The sequence below is a fragment of the Polypterus senegalus genome, chromosome 14, assembly GCF_016835505.1.
Source record: "Polypterus senegalus isolate Bchr_013 chromosome 14, ASM1683550v1, whole genome shotgun sequence".
Taxonomy (NCBI): Eukaryota; Metazoa; Chordata; class Cladistia; order Polypteriformes; family Polypteridae; genus Polypterus; species Polypterus senegalus.
This window is the reverse complement of record NC_053167.1, coordinates 803,296-824,202: the sequence shown is the minus strand read 5'-3', so window position 1 is coordinate 824,202 and position 20,907 is coordinate 803,296. Positions and strand designations below refer to the sequence as shown.

Sequence of the window (20,907 nt, the reverse complement as noted above, 5' to 3'; positions counted from 1 at the left end):
CTTGCAGTTAATTTTCCTTACAATGAAATAATTGATTTTAAGGTATTTGGCAAAGTTTTTAAATCCCTCACCAGACTGCTAGGTGTCCACAACCTTCTTTCTGAGGACCTTTCAATTTGGCCACATGACATCACACGTCAACAGCAAAGAGACCCTCGCTATCTGTGGTTTGATTAAGACCGGTTCCACCTGTGCGCTTCCTAAGGAGGTTCTCATCATTGGCACCTAATCTGGAACACCTGGTAATAATTTGATGTTTTTGAACTGGTGATCAATGTAGGGGTGTTCTAAATTTTTACATGGAACAAATCTTCATTTCTGTTACTTTAGAACAAGTTGCTGGATATCATGGCCGGCCTGTACACTGGTACTGTGAGTGCTGTGCAAAGCAAAGGTAGAACTTCTGCATTCTTCCCAATTGATTCTGGGGTTTGTCAGGGATGTGTTCTACTCCTGCTCTGTTCAATGCTTGCATGGACTATGTGTTGGGCAAGGTTATGGGGTCCGGTGGCTGTGGGGCATCTGTTGGTGAAGAAAGACTTTGCTGACGATGCCGTGATCTTCACAGAGTCAATGGAGGCTCTGTTCGGGACTCTTGAAAGACTGAGTGATGAGTCTGAGGGTCAGGGCTTGTGAGTGTCCTGATAAAAACAATGATCTAGGCCTTTAATTACCTCGTCGCCACAGCCATCTGCAGTGTGTTTGTCTGTGGAGAGAATGTCGACCTCGTCGAGAGATTTACTTACCTCGGCAGTTAAAATCATGTCTCTGGTCACTCTTCAAAATGAAGTCAGTAGACATATTGGTAAAACATGGGTTGGGTTATGAAGTCGCTGGAAAGGGGTGTATGGCACTCCTGATATCTTTGCAAAAGAACCAATGTCCAAGTCTTTAGAGTCCTGGGGTCTCATGTATAAATGGTGCGTATGCACAGAAATGTTGCGTAAGAGTGTTTCCATGTTCAAATCGCGATGTATAAAACCTACACTTGGCGTAAAGCCACACACATTTCCACGGTACCTCATACCCTGTCGTACGCAAGTTCTCCGCTTGGTTTTGCAGACTGGTGGCACCCAACCTCAAAGCAGTGCTATTGTTCCTGTGTGGTTATCCTTTCTTATCCTGACGCGGCTTTATAAATACACTGAAATTAACCGCATATTGTTTATTAGTGTAATGCATCTGATTGTAATTAACCTGTAACAATATAATGGTCCAGGGAATAGCCATAGTATTCCAAATACCATAGCTGCTTTAGCGTTGTTACTCTCACTGCACCACCTTCTTCTTCTTCTTTCATCTGCTCCCGTTAGGAATTGCCACAGCGGATCATCTTTTTCCATATTACTCTCATTGCACCACTCAGAGTATTTATATCACTGTATCTGAGTGTGAATCACAGCAGCAGCTGATCGGAAAGAGAATTCTCAGTATACAGCATCAAATACACGCTGCCTCAGCCACGGCAAAACGTTTCAAAGCCTTTCCTGTACAGACCTCGCGGTTCGGAAACAGTTTCATCCCAAGAACTATAAATGAACTCAATCAATTGCTCCTTGTAGAACTGTTTGCACTTATAAATACAATTACCCCACTGTAAACTTGCACTACAGTTATAATATTGCACAACCTACACCACTTTATAAAGCACATATTTTCATATGATGACAATATTATTTTTAAGATGAAATGCAGCAAAATATGTTGATTATATTACACAGATTAAATTTTAAAAGTTAAAGCTTTAACATTTAAATAATCTGTATTGTTAATAAATAAACATGTGAGGACACGGTGCCGCAGCGCTAGCAAGTTCCTGCCTTGCACTGTATATTTACTGTGGCTGGCGCGACACTGGAAGGATAGCCGGATAGAAAAATTAAACACGTACTATGAAGATATTTCAATGTTCCTTAAAAGTTTTGAAGAATTGTCTTGGCCAAATTCTGTTACAGAGCTAGTTGTCTGGCGAATGGGTACTTGGAGAAAGAAAAGGAAGGACAGGAATTGGAGGTTAGTACGTTTGAAAGAGACAGTACTGCTACAAATAAATTATTTCAGCAGCATCTTGTGTGAAACATGAACAATCACTGCACCATCGTGTTCCCATGTTTAATAACATGCTTTCATTCCAATCATCATGAAAATGATATCACGTATACATCTCAGTATTTTAATTATTCAGAGAGCTGTAATATCACGAATGTAATGGATTCTGTGTCCTGTCAGACATAGAGAAAGAACGGAAGCACATACTGATTCGCACAAAGAAGATCAAATACAAAACAAAGCATTTAACGTGCTACTTTAATTACGATAGGATTTGAGAAACTAGTAAATGAAATGATTTTAAGATGAGGTTTATGATGTTCTACTTTAATGACAAAATAAACTACGCGATTAAATTGGAAATTTCGAGATTAAAGTTGACATTTCATGGTTTTTTCCCCTCACTGTGTGCCTATTTTTTTTTTTGTCTGTACCCTAATAAGCTTTCATATGACACTCAGACAGTGGGCTACAACTCGCCTTTTCACGGCGACTTTGATATGTGACTTCTTTTTTATTTCTGGCACTGTGCGACTTTGTGAACTTGAACTTTCGAGTTTCTCCGACACGCTATGTCACTCGATCAACTTCCTTTTGTTGATTATACCACTGTTTCAAATTTACAAATAGTATGTTTTTCCTTTGCCTCCACTTGGTATTCGCTGAAATTCTTATATTTTCTCCCTAGCTTTTTTAATTGTCTTTTCACAGAACGCTGAGCATAAGGGCTATTTGTATTGATTTGCATATTCAAAGAGAAGTAATTCTGGGAGGAGTTGGGGCGGGACAGCATGCGCGTGCACGAGCGTTACTTTTCACGATGACCGGGATTTATGTAGTCGAAGAACGCGGAAGTTGGCGAACGCACAGATTCCTGCATCCGGATTTTTCTGTGCATAAGCACATTTCGGCTTTTGTGCTTACGTCATGTTATAGTGTGAATTCTACACACGGCATTATGCACGAGACCCCAGGTGCTTCCTGTTTTGCTACATGGTTGTGAGACATGGACGCTATCCAGTGACCTGAGATGAAGACTGGACTCCTTCTGTACTGTGTCTCTTTGGAGAATCCTTGGGTACCGTTGGTTTGACTTTATGTCGAATGAGCGGTTGCTGTGTGTGCTACTGTTAGGAGCTGTGTGCACCTCATTGCCTGCTGGTTCATTCAGGCCAAATACCAGATAGCACTAAAAATGTGCCAAAAGGAGCGGAAGAAAAACAGTTTTACACAGGCAGGTTCATCTTCTTCATCATTTCTCACATGTGACCACGACAGAACACAATAAACCCTGATTGTATTCATAGCTCATGCAGATGCTGATATGTTTTAGAAAGGGCAAGAACAACGTAATAGAAGACTGTACTTTTCAGTGAGTGAAATTTATTGGTTAGCATACATCTATTCAAACCCACTGTAGAATATGTCAGTAATAAGTTTAGGCTTTGAGTGAATCAACTTTAAAATCGCCTCTATAACATTACCATATACTGTTATTGTTTATCTGCTGTAATACAGAGTTCTCTACACCGGACTATTCTGCCACTTCTCATCTCCAGGGCCGCCCATAATGTAGCCTGCTTTCGTTAGTTCCTACACCCAACCCTTTAGAAACAGAAGACAAGTTATAGTAGAATACAAAGTACAACCCCAGACAAATGTCACAAAACTTCCACTTCCACTTTAGAAAGTACTTCCTCTCCTCTTTTACAGTACTTCGGGATTTGAGTTTAGTATTAAGTTAACGTTCCTCCACCGGTTTGTCTGCGTTTGTGTCTTATTTTCAACAGCACATTTCTTTACTTTTGATCTTAACACATTTCACTGCCTCAGACTATGTTTTCCAAGTCCTATTATTTGAAGTTCAGATAGACATATATGCAATATCACCATCTCCTTGTCACTGGCATCCCTCGAAGCATCTATATTGTTAATCCTACATAACATGGTGCCTTGGTGTTCAACATTAATATTCAAGTTCATCATTATATGGGTGGACTTTACAGCTTTCAAATCCCTTTTATTTGAAGAACTGAGTTCCACATGTTCCACTAATTTTCACATGAAAAACACTTGGGAAAAGTTGTGAATTACTCCACAGATGAAATGTAAAATTATCCAAGAATTTACAAAGGATTGGAAAAAAATCCAACAACTGCCATCTCCTGTTGTAACTCTAATGACTCAACAATCAGGATAAGCAAAAATGGGATTAAATGGAGAGTAGGAAGGTAGAAACCACTGCTAACCACAAAAAACATAAATGCCCGTGTCTCGTTTTTTTAGGAAGCACCTAGATGTTCCCCAAGACTTTTTACAACAATGTTATATGAACAACTGAGATAAAAGTAAAACTTTCTGGACAACATGGGCCTCGTGAGGTTTGGATTTGTGACATCATGGAAAACTAGAGTTTGCAGATTTTCACCACTGGTTTTTGACCACCTTAATAATTTCAAATTTCTGTTTGTTTCTTTTGTCAGGAGGACGTCTTCAATAAACAACAAGGACAAATAGAATAAGAAAAGTACATGCAGCTTTAGCAGTATGTATTGCAGTGTGATACATAAATCATTTTGCCCTGACTGCAGTTATAAATTTGAAAGTTCTCATGTGGAGTTGCACAAGAATAAGGATTACATTTAATCTGAACTGTATTTTCTATTAAATAAAATGAAATTACAGTGTCTGTAAAAAGTATTCACCCTGTTGGAAGCTTTTACGTTTTTAGGTCCATCAGTTCCAAAAATGTCAAATTAAATCCAGGGTGATTTAACGTAGTATAACAATAAAATGTGAAAGCTTCCAAGGGTGTTAATACTTTTTATAGGCGCTGAAAGCACTTTAATACATTTTTGTTTATCAGCAACCGAGTGTGTCAATGTGTTGTATGTTGGTTGGACTTCATAGTACTGCTTAGGCATGACATTATTACTACACTACTGTTACTAAAGCAAAACAGAATACTTCACACTAAAACAACATAAAAAAAGTCTGGGTAGTGGTAGTGGTGGTGTGATGTTGTGGGGATGATTTGATGCTTCAGAACCTGGGTGATAGTAATGGAAGGAACAATTAATGGCTTTCTATTTCAGAAAATTCTTAAGAAGAATGTCCGGTCATTTGTTTGTGAGCTGAAGCTTGGGTGATGCAGCAACACAATGATTCAACCTACAATAGCAAAGTCGACATCAGAATAGCTGAAAAGAAGCAAAATTAGCATTTTGGACAGGCTTAAACAACATTAAAAAAAAAAAAAAAACAATTTCAGAAATGCAAATTTTTTCCTTAACAATAACCAAGTATGTTTTATTGAGAATCCAAAAATATTACATTTGTTGATATTACAGTGAAGCAGAAATTAGTTTACTATCTGAGAAAGCAGCTTTACAATGTTGTCGCTAAACTCATCCCTGCTCTTACCCATACCACTGAGCTGGATGTCATGAAATGTTGACCTCTGTGGAGAATACGAGTACGGGCAGAAAACCTCAGTCAGAGAAAGCCAAACTGCATCCGGGTCAGTCTTGATTAAATGTTGGAAAACACTGTCATAAAAAAAAAAAACAATAATAATAAAAAGATACTTACTTAGTAAAATAAATGTTTACTCATGCTATTTACTCCACTTAAAGGAACAGTCCACTTAAAAATAAGATACTTAGTCCGTGTAATTTGTTGTGAAAAAATGTGTTTTCATGCAGAATGAGAAAAAAAAAAACTATAATAAAATGTAATGGTGACCCTTGTTGTACAATGGCAAACGATATTTAAAACATCTATGGAAAAAGAAAAACACATCCTCATGTTACTTGTGTTGCATATTCCTTATAAAGTTCCATTAACTTAAACTACATTCTGTTACTAGAAAAATAAATATAGAGTTAGATAACTGTCGATAAAAGTTAAGTAGGTATAATAAAATATGCATCTATGATATATCATTATTTAAAAAAGAACAAATTGGTATTAGTGGGCTCCTTTCAAAAAAACGTTAGGGGGATGCGATTAAAACTGTTATGAAAACTTGGGTCGCAAATACGCAAATAGGTTGAGAAATGCTGATCTAGACAAAAATGACACTTGAACACTATCCTGTTTTGGAGGCTAAGGATGGCATCGATCTGTGCTAGGTGCAGATGATGATGATGATGTCCTTATTGGCCCTATGGAACTGCGATTTCAAATGTGCACTGGAGCATTTTTCAGCTGACTATGACGTGGTTAGGATGAGAAATAGAACTTCCAAATCTGATGTAATGGATCTGTCCTGGGAAAGAATGACTTTTGGAGTTGTAGGACTGAGAGGACCAAAGTGATAAACGTTGACCTTGGAGTAAAGCCACTGATCCTCCAGATTAACGGGCTCCTGGTGATGTGGTTTGAGCAAGTAGTTAGTATACTGTATACCTAAGTAACTTCCACAGGAAGTGCACCGTGCCAGACTCAGGACATGAAGGAGGACTTATATCTCATCATGCACTGGTGTATTCAGGAATTCTCTAAGGAAATCAGGGGCTTTGAAATATAAATCCACTAGCTATGGATTAGCATTTTTCACATAAATACTGTTAGTAATATAAATGCAAAAATTATAACACAGAATTATGTTAACACTTTGTAAGTATCACTTACTTATATAAAGCCAGGTTTCTTTTCCTGGATTAATATATTGCTTATGTTTTGCTGTTCTGAAAAAAATATTTCCTAACCAGCGGTACACAATGGAAGGAAGCCATGTTTGCCATAAAACAGTTTATTAAAATCAGCATGAAGTGATAAAAGGCAATTTTTTTTTTTATGATTACGAAATTATACATATACAGTAGGGTGGCATGGTGGTGTAGTGGTAGTGCTGCAGCCTCGCAGTAAGGAGACCTGGCTTCACTTCCCGGGTCCTCCCTGTGTGGAGTTTGCATGTTCTCCCCATGTCTGTTTCGGTTTCCTCCGGGTACTTCGGTTTTCTCCCACAGTCCACAGACATGCAGGTTAGGTGCATTGGTGATCCTAAATTGTCCCTAGTGTGTGCTTGGTGTGGATGTGTGTGTGTGTCCCCTGCGCTGGGCTGGCGCCCTGCCCAGGGTTTGTTCCTGCTTTACAACCTGTGCTGGCTGGGATTGGCTCCAGCAGACCCCTGTGACCCTGTGTTAGGATATAGCGGGTTGGAGAATGACTGACTGACTGACATATACAGTATAACCATGTGCTATACATAATTAGGCTTGAAATACTAGGTTATTTTCTTGTATTTGATTCTCATCTAATTTAAAAACTGTTCTTAATTTAAACTGATTAGTAGACTAATGCCATCTAAACAGAATGAGGACACTGCACCTGATAGAGGCCTCTTGGAGTTTTAGAGGTTGTCTGCAGCTGAGATAAGGTAAGCAGGCTTCCAAGATTACATCAATGTCGCCATCCACTTAAGAGACAATGAAAAACAGATTAACAGTGAAAAATAAATAACAGGTACATTAGTTATTTCATGGGAAAATATCATTAAAAGCTTCATGTTTTGCTGAATCACTTTTTTTGCCAGATAACTCACTTTTACTCCTGACAGGCTCCAATAACATGGCTTGGTTAATACTATACTTTCTCCAAACTTTTTACTTACAAACATCATACTTGTGTTAATACTACTTAGCAAGCACTCTCATCACATGTGTTGTTCATAGACAGATATTGTTATATAATCAACATACAACAGAGTTGCTCAACTGATTTTAAAAAACCATTGTAATTGTTATATCTGCTTTTTGTAGCAACCTGCCAGAAACTAAAGCAGTGTATTGTAGCACTAAACTTTAGCTCAGTGACATTTAACTCATATGAGTATTATTCAGGGAGACAGATACCAAACCATCTGAGTAAGCCAGCCATGTTGTATCTATAAGTACCTCTGCTGTCAGATATAGCGTTATCTGCATTACTGCAACTCATCGCTGGCAGGTCACCTCGGGTACAAGTGGTTTAAAATGATTAATGTCAAACATAAGCATTTGGGGTATTGTTCTTTGATATACTGAGGGATTAATAAGCCCATCAGAGTAAGATCCCTTCTGACAGTGTAAAGGTCAGTGATAATGAATATGATGTTATTTTTTATTTTTGATCTATTATTAGGGATCTAGCCCTCTATGGACCTCTACCAGAATGTGAAAAACTACATATTTCTATTAGGGTTGAGAATATTAATTTCAAATGTTTGACATAACTATTATTGTTTATTATGGGCTCCTACTTCATGAAATATATCATTACATTTCTTAAGAACACCGCAAATTAGGACGGCTTATGCTAATTCAGACCTTTTTTTCCCCTAAAACTTAATTTCTGAAAGTTGATTTAAAGTCTTTTACTAACTGTTCACCTATTTTCCTGAATTACTGAATCACTGTTACTTTACAGAGCTGTCATATCATTTAGAAATGGCTCCATTTGTCATCCATTCTTTTTTGGGGCATCTGTGTGCAAGGTACTAACTAATCCTGGGTGACGCAAATTGGCCACTACATCTTTTGTCAGGTGAAAGCCAATGGCAGTAGTACTTTTTTTTTTTTTTTTATAACAGCCAAAAGAAATAAATGATCGAACTTTCCACATACAAATGCATCCAAGATTTAAAGAACAGAACCTAACCCTATTCTATGCTTAAGCAAGTATCAAACGATCTATCTGCCAAGCATTCATCATATAAAGGTGCCATTTTAAATACATGAAACATCTCGTTACTCTGGTTTGAATCCTAGATAGTCAGGCAGGCTCTGATCATACTGCTATTTAGCCAATACCCTCCACTTTAAAGCAAAATGCCGACATTATACTGATGACTTTTCGGCACTGAAACTTCATTTTCCCATTAATGTACCTGTCACAGCTTGCTGACTTGCTTCATTTCTGTTGTATAGCTGCTTAATGACGGACCTCTTGTAACTGGTTATCACATAGATGAAGCACGCATTTTAAGTTCTCTTATAATTAAGCAATTGTCAAAATAAAAATGTCAAAACACCAGCCTTTGCAAATGTGGACTTGCTAATGCAGGGGTTCCCAAACTTTTTGGACGTCAAGTACCACCTGAGGTTAAGTGAGTTGTGTTGTGTACCACCCGCACCTTGTTGAAAGGGAGGAAGAGCGGGTCTAAATCGCCCCAAAATCTGAATAAGCAAGAATTGGAAGAAATTATCCATAAAATTAATGAAAAAATTTGTGCATGTACATAAATTGATAAATTCCGCCCCGAAACTAAATTCTGCCTTCGGCCTGTATGTGATGCAGTTACCGAAGACGAAATGGTATCGGCTTTGTGCTTAGATCTAGTGACTACAATGCGATACAGCGGCAGTGCACGTATAACAACAAACGCGAGCGGTTTCTGTGAGGCAGAGTTACCGAAGACTAAATAGTGTCGGCGTTGTGCTTTCATCTAGTGACCAAAAGCTCAAACTGTGAAGAAGTAGAAGTTGACTTTCGCGAAACGGAATTATGGTAGCGTTAAATGAACTAAATACTGATTCGAATAATAGGTTTTATTTATTCAGATGACGAAATTTCACACCACACTAAATTTGGGAATCCACGAATTATTGTATTTAAACAGTTTCATTGGTTTTTGCTCACAACAGGCTTGTCATAAAGGGTTTTGCACAGATAAATTAAATTTCAGGGACCGCGATGCATACCACCTGAAAAGGCTCCGCGTACCACATACCACAGTTTGGGTACCGCTGTGCTAATGTTCATTTTGTTAATCTGCTTGTGGACAAAATTGATACACAGCCCAACAGAATTATATGAAACTACTTTTCTAAACTTATCTGGTATGTAAAGCATTTCTAATATAAAACAGTTTAAACTCAACAGAGACAATGACATACTGTTTTATTTTAGCTGTGACTTAGAAATGCCTAACATTGCTCATACCTTATCTATATTTTCCCATGGTTTTTGTGACCTTCAGGTAATAATGTCAGACTGTGCCTTTATATTTAAGTACCCGTTGAATTACTGCTAAAACAGAATAAAAACACTAAGGAGGGATGATGCACTAACATGCAAGATGATAGACAGTGTCTAAAATGTCAGGTTCTATGAAGAGAAGAAGAGAGTGCAGCAAAGTCCAACCTAACAGTCTAACTTTACCTGTAAAGAGCACGTAAGCAGATTGTGAGATGAAATTGAATGTGCCTTATACCACCTGAGAATGATTAAAGAGACTATTAAGTTTCACAGCTATGTTATACACAATATTTTAAATTAATTTCATTTTATTAAAGTCCCCCAAGTTTCATTGCTATATTAATTAAACATTTCTACCCTCATCAGGAGTTTGTTCCTGCCTTTTTCCCACTGCTGTTGTGACAGGCACTGTTCTGCCCCACATGCTGTTAACCATTACTGTTATTTGTTGAACTGTGCTCCCCCTTTGTCTTGTCATTTCCTAACATGCCTGGTAGTCACGTCCCAAAATCACAGGAGTGTTAGAAATGTCTATGAAACTCACGTAAAGCATGTAGATCCCATAATAAACATTTAAATACAATACACCCCATGTGTCTCAGGTATGCACCCCTTTATCTCTCTGAAACGTATTTTTAAAGTGTATAAAGGGTCTGATTACTTGTGGTATGCAGCAATTTGAACCTCTGTTTACGTGATTCTCTTTGTCTCGGTCCGAACCGAGCAAATCACTCGCCTTTTTACGAGGTACGTCCAAGAAAAAGCCTTCATAGAAGCTCACCCTTGTCGTTTTTATGTAGATGTGCTGAGTTGTTTAAGCTCTCCGTGGCCGAGCTGCACAGACAGCATGGAGATGAGGCAGAAAAGGCACCATTGAAAAATAAATGAATACTGATCTCTGCTTGTATTTTTCTAAATAATAAATGACACACAATCCAAACTAACAGTAGAACTAATGTACAGGAATTGTAAGGCTGTTTCTGTAGAAATGGTGTATTGCTGCAGCCGATTGTAATAGCTAGTCTATTTTGATATTTCCTTAATTATTTTTTGCAGGCAGATTGTGGATATGCCTCCAAGGACTATTCTGAAAATGAACAACACATTTTTATACTATAAGATTGCCGTAAGGCTTATCATTGATGTGAAATCTGGGATGTCAAAATTCCATACAAAAAAAAAAAAAAAAATTGTTGTTAATAAAATATACTTAAAACTAATGACTAATCAATAATTATTTTTACTAAACACTGCATTACAAACTCTATTTAGTGATTACAAAATGTGTAGTAAATGCAAAAAGCTAGTATTTTACTATTGGAACACAGTAAAAAAAATGTAACAAAATACCCATTGTTAATTTAATTTTGTTAAAGATATATTATATGCTATGTATTAAAAATACAAAAAATTAAATAGTGTTTAAATCAGAAACCTTGGCAACCTTTAAAAGGTTGGACAGCTTAGCTATTCGCTAAGCAAACAAGCCTGATGGACTGAATGATCTCTTTTGTTGAAGTTCTTGTTTTTCTGTTCTAGTGTGGAGCCCAGAAAATTAAATAGAGTAGCACTATATAATATGAATAGTCATGCTAATTAAAATATTTTTCTATAAAATTTTAAAAACTTTTAGGACTTACTGGATTTATCAATAAGAAAGGAAATGGAGTATTTAGTTGCTCTACATAAGCAGGTCATCTCCAGCTTATCGTCTTGTAGTTATCTAACAGTAATGGAACACAACTAATTCAGCTGAAAATATATAATCTACGTTTGTTCAGATAGATTCTGATAAAATGTTCCAACAATACACTCATTTTGAGGGTAGGAGAGTCTATATGAACATAAATGTTCGGTAAATTGTTTGGCATGATGCATGTCTATTTACATTTATGTTTCCTATTTAAATATACTGGGAATGCTGTCTGCAGATACAAGCGGGATGTAACGGGATGAGGTAACATAACTCTTGATTGTCTTCAACTAAATCAAAAAAATGGGGACAAATATATTAAGAAAAACTAATGTTATTATTACCCAGATCCAAACGACAAGCAAGAGCTCCTAAGCCTTGCAGTACAGACAACTGCAGTTTATAGGCCAACGTGTGTGTATAGATAGGACCAGCTTTAGCACTGACTGCAGCTTGCTTCATCAGCGATCCGGTCATTTTTGGAAGCACTTCTTTGGAAACTCTTCTCTTAAGGAAATCCTTACAAATCTCACAAAGTGTACATAGCACCTAAGAGCAAAATAAAGACACAATTGTAAGTTTATGCCTTTTAGAAGTCAACACCTTGAAGTTTATGACTATTCTGTATTTGCTGCTAAACACTTTTCTACTATTAAATTAACATTCCTATAGCAGAAGAAAAGAAAGCCGCTCTGTTTACCTTGAAAGCACGCAGTACTACTAACGGATCATCATTGGTCAGCCTCTGGACAAGAGACGGCCACACCCTATGTGCCATGGGGAGAAGTTCATTGTCAAAACCACAGAGTACTCTGACACAAAGCTGAAGAATATCAAGAGCCTGGTGAAAGTAAATTGACATAAAAATAATATTCAAATTGACTAATGAAGAGTCATAAAAAATAAACGGTTTGAGCATAAGCAACACATTTATCAGAAAATCAACACCATTCGCATCTGGTTTTACATAACCATTTTTGAGAACAGATTTTCTCTTTGATCAAGATTAAAAAAATGGCTTCATTCCTGCTTGTTAACTGTTCATTACTGACTGATGTCAATGGCACTTTCAAGTACAGAGTCCAGCACATTACAACATTTCCTCTCATAGAAGACATAAACATACAGTAGATTTCATTAACAAAATTATTTTGCACTGCATGCAGCACATCAAGCCAAGTCAAGCTAAACTGGCAGGAAAGTGAAAAATCAAAAGGTTTATTACATAATGGCTTTTGTGCAATATAGCAGAGGTGCATTTTTATTACAGTAGTAACAACTGGCCAAGCCCTGAGCATGTAGTCATGATGTAAATAAACTGTTTATCTTTTATTATGGATATTGTAATCCAATGCTATAATTTGTATTTATTAATTTACGGTCCTTTGTTAGTGAGACACTGTAGAGGTTAGGAGCAGGCACTGATACAGTGCATTGCCGCACCCATCACACAGCAAACCAACTCAGGATCCTGATTAGGACCCGAGTGCAGCCATGCAACGGGTGATACCTCAGCACCACACTAGTTCAGATGGAGTGGAACAGTGTGAGGTTTTTTTATGGTGGCTGGAGTGCGAATTCAGGTTGGAGGGCCTACATGCAGGGATGGATGCAGATTAACGTCACACCCAGGAGAGCAGAGACCCTTTTGGCATTTTATGGGATTTGAACCAGTAACCTTCTGATTGCCAGTGCAGATCCCTACCCTCAGAGCCACCACTCCACCCCTGACACTGTAGGTTTACTACAAAATAAATGAGTCCAGTTTTTTTGTGAAATTGAGTACCGCTGCAATGTGCTTACAATAAAAAGAGTAGCCCTGTTTACCATCTTTATTTAACAGCCAGTTTAATCAATAAAATATCTGTGACCTCTCTTAGTGTGTGAACCAGGATTTTTCTAATTATTAAAAAAAAAAAAAAGGGCCAGTAAAAGATGTTTATACTGCCATTCAGTAGCATATTGTAAACTTGCTGCAGACCAACCCTCACACCAGGACACTATTTATGACCCCATTTTCAACACCCCAAGAAATGAAAACACTTCCTGTTAACACCTACACATAACACAGAGTGGATACCAAAAGACCTTACTGAATGTGTAGTTTTATTGATGTAAAGGCCAAAACCAAGATAAATCACATCAGACTTTAAAAGAACTTTATCCTTTAAAATTCTCTACTCTTTTCATAGATATGATGTTGGTTACATTATTAAACATACGGCAAGTCGGCTAAGGACGCCTTGACTGCTTAAGTGTACACATGCTTTCATTGGGGTGGCAACTGTTATCAGATTAAAACCAATCACATTCCAAATCACGCAGAAAGGTAACTTCTTGTCACCTGATTTGAATTACATAATTTTTTGAGAGGGATTTTTAATTAGCTACATTATCCTGAACATTAACTAAACTTTAAAATAAAAAAATCTAGCTGACTGTAGCCATGAAGCAGCAACTCTAACCACTGCGCCACTATGCCAATCTTTAGACTATATTTTTCATTCATATATGAAATATTTCATTTTTTTTATTGTGTAGCTTCTGATCAAGTTACTACCATTTTAAGGTGTTCTTGGAATTTTTCAAAAAAAAATAATCAAAAACAACAGAATTCCAACCTTCCTCATGAACCTTTGTTCCACTATTTTTGTAATTGCTCTTATTTCCTGTAACAATTATAGGAAGCAGGAAATTAAATTTTTTTGTGATAATTTCTCACACAAAAAGAGAAAATATGACATTGAAAATGGATATAGAAGTTGAACCCAGGGAGGAGGGTGATGTTAAACATTGTGCCACCCTGCTACCCACAGAACCAAAACAGGCAGATTTAAACTGCTTAGGGTCAGTTTGCTCTAAGCTACATTGAAATAAAAACTCTATAAAGCATTGTGGATTATGTTCTTTTCTTACACGTTTTAACTTGCCAGTGCAGCAAACAGAATATTGAGCCAATATTTATCAAGAAAACACAAATCCACACTAAGTTATTCAAATGCTCTGGGATAAGATATACAAAGTTTAGGCAGTGCTATGTTGATAGAGAAAAGAAAAAAAAACTGGTGCCTGCTGGTAATTCTTGGACAGAACAGGAAAACAGCACATGTGGTGAATGTATCACAAAAAACACCATCATATTGGGGGATTGTGAACATAATGCATTACCATAAGTGGATGAAAATTTTAATTTTATATAGACTTACAGAGTTTCTGTCTTGCTCGGTCTTTTTTAAATGCAAGTAATCATCTACTCCACACTAAAAGGTCAATCTAGATTGGGCTAACTGTCTGCTTTTGAAAAATGTAGTACTATAAATGGACACATTGCAATAAAATACTCAAACCTGAAATGAAAAATGTAACTGTCATACTGAAAAGTGGTAGTTGCTTCGATACTTCCTTTAAGAAAATGATTATAAGTCATACCATCTTGGACACAGGAAGAGGGCGAGTTTTTTAAATGGATTCAATTCAAGTAACCAAACTCTACCAGTACGCCCAGCGCTGTGCACTGCTAAGTATATAACTATTTAAATTCCTAACTGAATCTCTGACAATAAATGCATGAACTGGGTAAAGACTCTGCTATTGGAGTTTCTAAATAAATAAACACATAAGAATTCATCACAGGTGAATACAGAAGTAAATGTGAATTTATGAATAGACAATTTGATCTTATTAATGTAACTTGAATATTGACATGTCAATCCTTGAAAGATTTCAATGAAAGGCTAAGGTGAATATCTCTGTGAATACACAAAGCTCTCACAGATCTTTTTTCACTCATGTCTTAACAACCGTTAGCCATGCATATCAACCACTTGCTACAAAAATGCAATTTACTCAAAAAAGGTGTCTTTCATAAAACCTCACTCTTAAATTAAGCTAGTTTTAGAAGATCGCCCATGTTATTTTGCTCTAGACTTACAGACCTTGAGAATTCCTATGACAAAGCCTTCCCAGCTGTGTTCTCTATTGGCACTACATAAAGGCGAATAGCTCTCAGCTTAGCAATATCTGTATGTGATTTGCTAATTCTTCCCGAGATGGTTTACTCTGCATATACTTTCAATTTCTAAATATTAAGATGCATTTGTAGAATGCTCACAGCCCTTAAATTAATCTAGGGCACTGCCAGGATGATTATGAAAACACATAGAAATATAAAGAAGTTTTCACACATTAAACTTGTATTTGTAACCATCTGTTTTTAGAGATGCTTCTTATTCAGCAGTTTAGTACAGTATGGCTCACTGACCAGGAGATGTAGTTTATATGGCAGTTTAAGCATCCATCCATGGTCTTCCGCTTATCTGAGATTGGGTTGCGGGGGCAGCAGCTTGAGCAGAGATGCCCAGATTTCCCTCGGGGGCAACTCCAGAGTGGTAGAGAGTCCAGCCCCTCTCAAGGAGATTGGTTCCAGAGTCCATGCTGTGTGTTGAGGTGAGCCCCGACTATATCTAGCCGGAACTTCTCGACCTCACGCACCAGCTCAGGCTCCTTCCCCTTCAGAGAGTTGACATTCCATGTCCCAAGAGCCAGCTTCTGTAGCCGAGGATCGGACCGCCAAGGACTTTTCAATATACATTGTTTAAAATTTACCTTGAGTCTGACAAGTAGCCTTTTGTCAGATAAAAGGTGAATACATCTCTCCATTACATCTTTGGCAATTGTAATGTGACATGGTACCACTGCTTTGCCATTATAGCTGTCCTCTTCAAGATCGCAAACAGAATCATCTTGTGGGGATTCTACTAACAATAAAAGAAAATAGTGATCTTTTGCTTTAATTATACAGTATTAGCACAGCTCACACAGCTAAAAAAATAAAAAACTCCAGAAGCCTACAAAAGAATACACACATTAAATACACAAAAATCCAAATAATACAGTAAACTATTATCTCTGTGATTTTAATTCAATATTTTTTATTATTTTGTTAAAAAAATAAAAATCCCAATGAAATACTAAAGAATTATGTTGAAATATACAGCAGCAGGAAATGTTGAAAAAAATGTCAGGAAAAAAATAAATGCAACAGTATTTTAAAAATCAGGGAAATTACTATCCACTAACTATAAAATGTAAATATTTTCCTTTTAAAGACTAATGCCTAAACATACATCTTATGTCTTAGTAATAAAAGCTTTGATCACATTTTATAATTGATAGTAAAACTCCTTTGATTAATTAATAACTATTAATCATTAATAAAAGAACACCTCACTTAGTGACACAGAAAAGAATACCCCAAAAGGCTTACTTTATGCATAACATATATGAGAATGTGCTTTAGTGTTCAGTGAACAAACAGCTTCTTTACACTAATGAAATATTGTTTTATTTGTGTTTAGGAATAGGAGCATATAAAGATATTTGGGGGTCAACAGCACATACTACCTGTTAACTGTCAGGTCTGAAGTCAGGAACAGCTGCTACAGAAACACTCAATAAATGGACAACTGAATAAACAAACATATACTATTAAATTGAAAATTAAATTACCCATCTCTATTTAAAACATGAGCTTCTTGATAAAGAATAGCCATTTTGTCCTTTCCTACAGATTTCTTATACTGTACTGTATATTGACTATTATCAATGATTGTTTCTATACGGGGCGGTACTGTGGCGCAGTGGTAGCGCTGCTGCCTCACAGTTAGGAGACCTGGGTTCGCTTCCTGGGTGCTCCCTGCGTGGAGTTTGCATGTTCTCCCCGTGTCTCTGGTTTCCTCCTACATTCCAAAGACATGCAGGTTAGGTGCATTGGTGATTCTAAATTGTCCCGTGTGTGTGTGTGTATGTGTGTGCCCTTTGGTGGGCTGGCTCCCTGCCCAGGGTTTGTTTCCTGCCTTGCGCCGTGTTGGCTGGGATTGGCTCCAGCAGACCCCCGTGACCCTGTAGTTAGGATATAGCGGGTTGGATAATGGATGGATGGATGTTACTATACATTTGTATTAATTGACATTTATATACCTTTCCTATATACACTACAAAAACACTTGAAAGATATTTATATATGCACTACTGGTCAAACATTTTACACCACCTCATTTTTTCTTAAAATTTAATCAATTGAAATGCAATTAATGAAACTAAATGGTGAAAAAGTAAGCAGTAAACTGCCAGAGTTTTAAATTTAAAGTTTAGGCTAGCAAAAACTAAAAGAAAAAAAAAAAAAGAAAATTTCCTATTTTCAGTTTTTGCTAACCTAAACTTTAAATGTAACTCTCTGGCAGTTTACTGCTCACCTTTTCACCATTTTAGGTCGTTCATTGCATTTTAAATAATTAAATCAAAGAAAAATGGGAAAAACTGAGGTGTTGTAAAATGTCTGACCAGTAGTGCATATATAAATATCTTTCAAGTATGTTTCCATAAAGCCTGTTGATCCAACTGTCATTATTTTTGAGGTACTTTTCTCACCTCCTACCCGATTTTATACTTGCCGTCTTTGAAGGCAGCTCTTTCAGCATGCCTGATACTCCTTTACTCCTCCCTGTGCATCTAAGATTCGTACTTCTGTTTACATTGCATTAGCAAAGCCAAATTGAACAATCAGATTGCTCTGAGGGACTGAGCACACAGACCTTAGTGTTTTCTTATTTATTAGACTATATGTAAAGATTCACAATTAAACAGCTGCAGAATAATCAAAAACAATTTAATGTATGCACCTCCTACAATGATTAATTTGGTTTGAAAAAGTATGTACTTTTACAAAATAAATGTAGTATTTTCCCATATAGACTTGCCCATCAACACCTGAGATGCCACAAATTCATTTTAGACTATGAATGTATACAAGTCGAGAAAAATAAATGCAATGCAATATCAATGCTAGGATTTGTTAACTTGAAGTACATAGATGGATTTCTCTGTCTAAGAGAAAAAGGAGAAAAACTTAATAGCCATTAAGCGAAATTTAGCCACACAGCATAAATAAGTAACTGAAAATGTCATCCATCACCTTGTTGTAATCAATAACAGTCTTCTAATAAAACTATATTACTTGAAGAGAACGTTGACATTTCTACAAAAAAAAGAACGAACCTTGATCTTTGTCCTCATTTGTGTCTGTAAAATTTCCTTCTGCTACCTCTTTTAAGTTCTGATATTCCAAAAAGAAGCCTTTCACCTCCTCGGCCAAGTCTGTCTTTTCACTTACTGTACTGTCTCCACCTGTGCCTCTGCTTTGGTCACTGGATGTGCTTGCAGTTGGGAACCAGGTGGCTGCATTTAAAATAAAATTATCTTTAGTGGTCCATTTATTTACAAAAGAAGAAAAAACAAAACTTGTCAAAATTGCAATAAATTTGTCATTGTCAATGAAAAAGAGCATTAGATTTGTAAATCAAGCCTTATTTGTCTCGTGTGTATATGTTCTTACTTTGACAAGTAATATTATTGAGACTAATGCATCTTACTCTCATATAAATTACATAAAGCAGTACATAATTCAGATTCAATGATTAAAAGTGCCCACATCATAAGAAATAAGTAACTTTGTGTGGTTTATGTTTGGAGAAAACAAATCAAACTCAATTTCAGTATTAGACATATTCTGCTAAATCTTTTTAAAACACAAATATACTGAATCGTCTTCAAAACCAAAAAATACATTTTGTTAATAGAAACAATTAAATTCTTTAATTAAAATTAACATTATAAAATATGCTTTTCTACTGCAAAATAAAAAGGACTAAATCTAAGTGTCAATGTTAAGGTGAAGTGTTTGTAATAGTGCACTACTAAAATTAACATTAGCTTTTAAGTAATGTTTGAAATTATAATGATGAAAATCAAATTTACACAATTATTTTTCCTTACTAAAATAAAGAAAAAAAAAAACCAACAGCAATTTGTCTTACATATACATATACATATATATATATATACATATATATATACATATACATATAATATAGATGTAAGTGAAGTAAACTTTTTTCAGGTTGTCATTATAGGGTGTTGTGTATAGAATTCTGAGGAAAAAAATTAATCCATTTTGGAATAAGGCTGTAACATAACAAATTGTGGGAAAAAGTGGTGCACTGTGAATACTTTCCGGATGCACTGTATGTGTATATACAGTGTGTATGTGTGTGTATATATATATATATATATATATATATATATATATATATATATATACATACACACACACACACACACACAGTATATATATACACACACACACAGTCTATATATATATATATATATATATATATATATATATATATATATATATATATATATATAAACTACTCAAAAAAATTAAAGGAACACTTTGAAAACACATCAGATCTCAATGGGAAAAAGAAATCCTCCTGGATATCTATACCGATATAGACTGGGTAATGTGTTAGGAACGAAAGGATGCCACATCATTTGATCAAATGAGCCCTGAATTCAAAGATGCCCCAAAAATGAGAGTGAAAAAATGATGTGGCAGGCTAGTCCATTTTGCCAAAATTTAATTGCAGCAACTCAAAACTGTATGCAGCACTTTGTTTGGCCCTGTGTTCTTGTATACATGCCTGACAACATCGGTGCATGCTTCTAATGAGATGACAGATGGTGTTGTGGGGCATCTCCTCCCAGATATGGACCAGGGCATCACTGAGCTCCTTGACAGTCTGAGGTGCAACCTGGTGGCATTGGATGGACCAAAACAATATCCCAGAGGTGTTCTATTGGATTTAGGTCAGGAAAGTGTGGTGGCCAGTCAATGGTATCAATTCCTTCATCCTCCAGGAATTGCCTGCATACTCTCACCACATGAGGCCAGGAATTGTCGTGCACCAGGAGCCACTGTACCAGCATAGGGTCTGACAATGGGTCCAAGGATTTCATCCTGATACCTAATGGCAGCCAAGGTGCCTTTGTCAAGCCTGTAGCGGTCTGTGTGACCCTCCATGGATATGCCTCCCCAGACAATCATTAACCCACCACCAAACTGCTCATGCTAAATGATGTTACAGGCAGCATAATGTTCTCCATGGCTTCTCCAGACCCTTTCACTTCTGTCACGTGCTCAGGGTGAACCTGCTCTCATCTGTAAAAAGCACAGGGCACCAGTGGTGCATCTGCCAATTCTGGTATTCTATGGCGAATGCCAATCGAGCTGCATGCTGCTGGGCAGTGAGCTCAGGGCCCATTAGAGGACATGGGGCCCTTGGGTCACCCATATGAAGTCT

General features: G+C 36.7%; 1 protein-coding gene across 2 annotated transcripts in view; it reads right to left on the bottom strand.

Moving 5' to 3' along the window:
* Window positions 1-5,338: 5,338 nt before the first annotated feature.
* Window positions 5,339-20,907, bottom strand: part of tti1 (TELO2 interacting protein 1) — a 34,289-nt gene continuing 18,720 nt past the window's right edge. Inside the window, exons 3-8 of one of the 2 annotated variants that reach the window (XM_039736085.1) lie at window positions 18,761-18,940; window positions 16,310-16,461; window positions 12,405-12,545; window positions 12,049-12,253; window positions 7,384-7,471; window positions 5,339-5,597 (exon numbers count right to left, since the gene is read on the bottom strand). In XM_039736085.1, the coding sequence (XP_039592019.1) occupies window positions 5,411-5,597; window positions 7,384-7,471; window positions 12,049-12,253; window positions 12,405-12,545; window positions 16,310-16,461; window positions 18,761-18,940 (953 nt within the window). In that variant the 3' untranslated portion in view covers window positions 5,339-5,410. The remainder of the gene's footprint in view (window positions 5,598-7,383; window positions 7,472-12,048; window positions 12,254-12,404; window positions 12,546-16,309; window positions 16,462-18,760; window positions 18,941-20,907) is intronic. The other variant, XM_039736086.1, reaches the window with a different exon arrangement.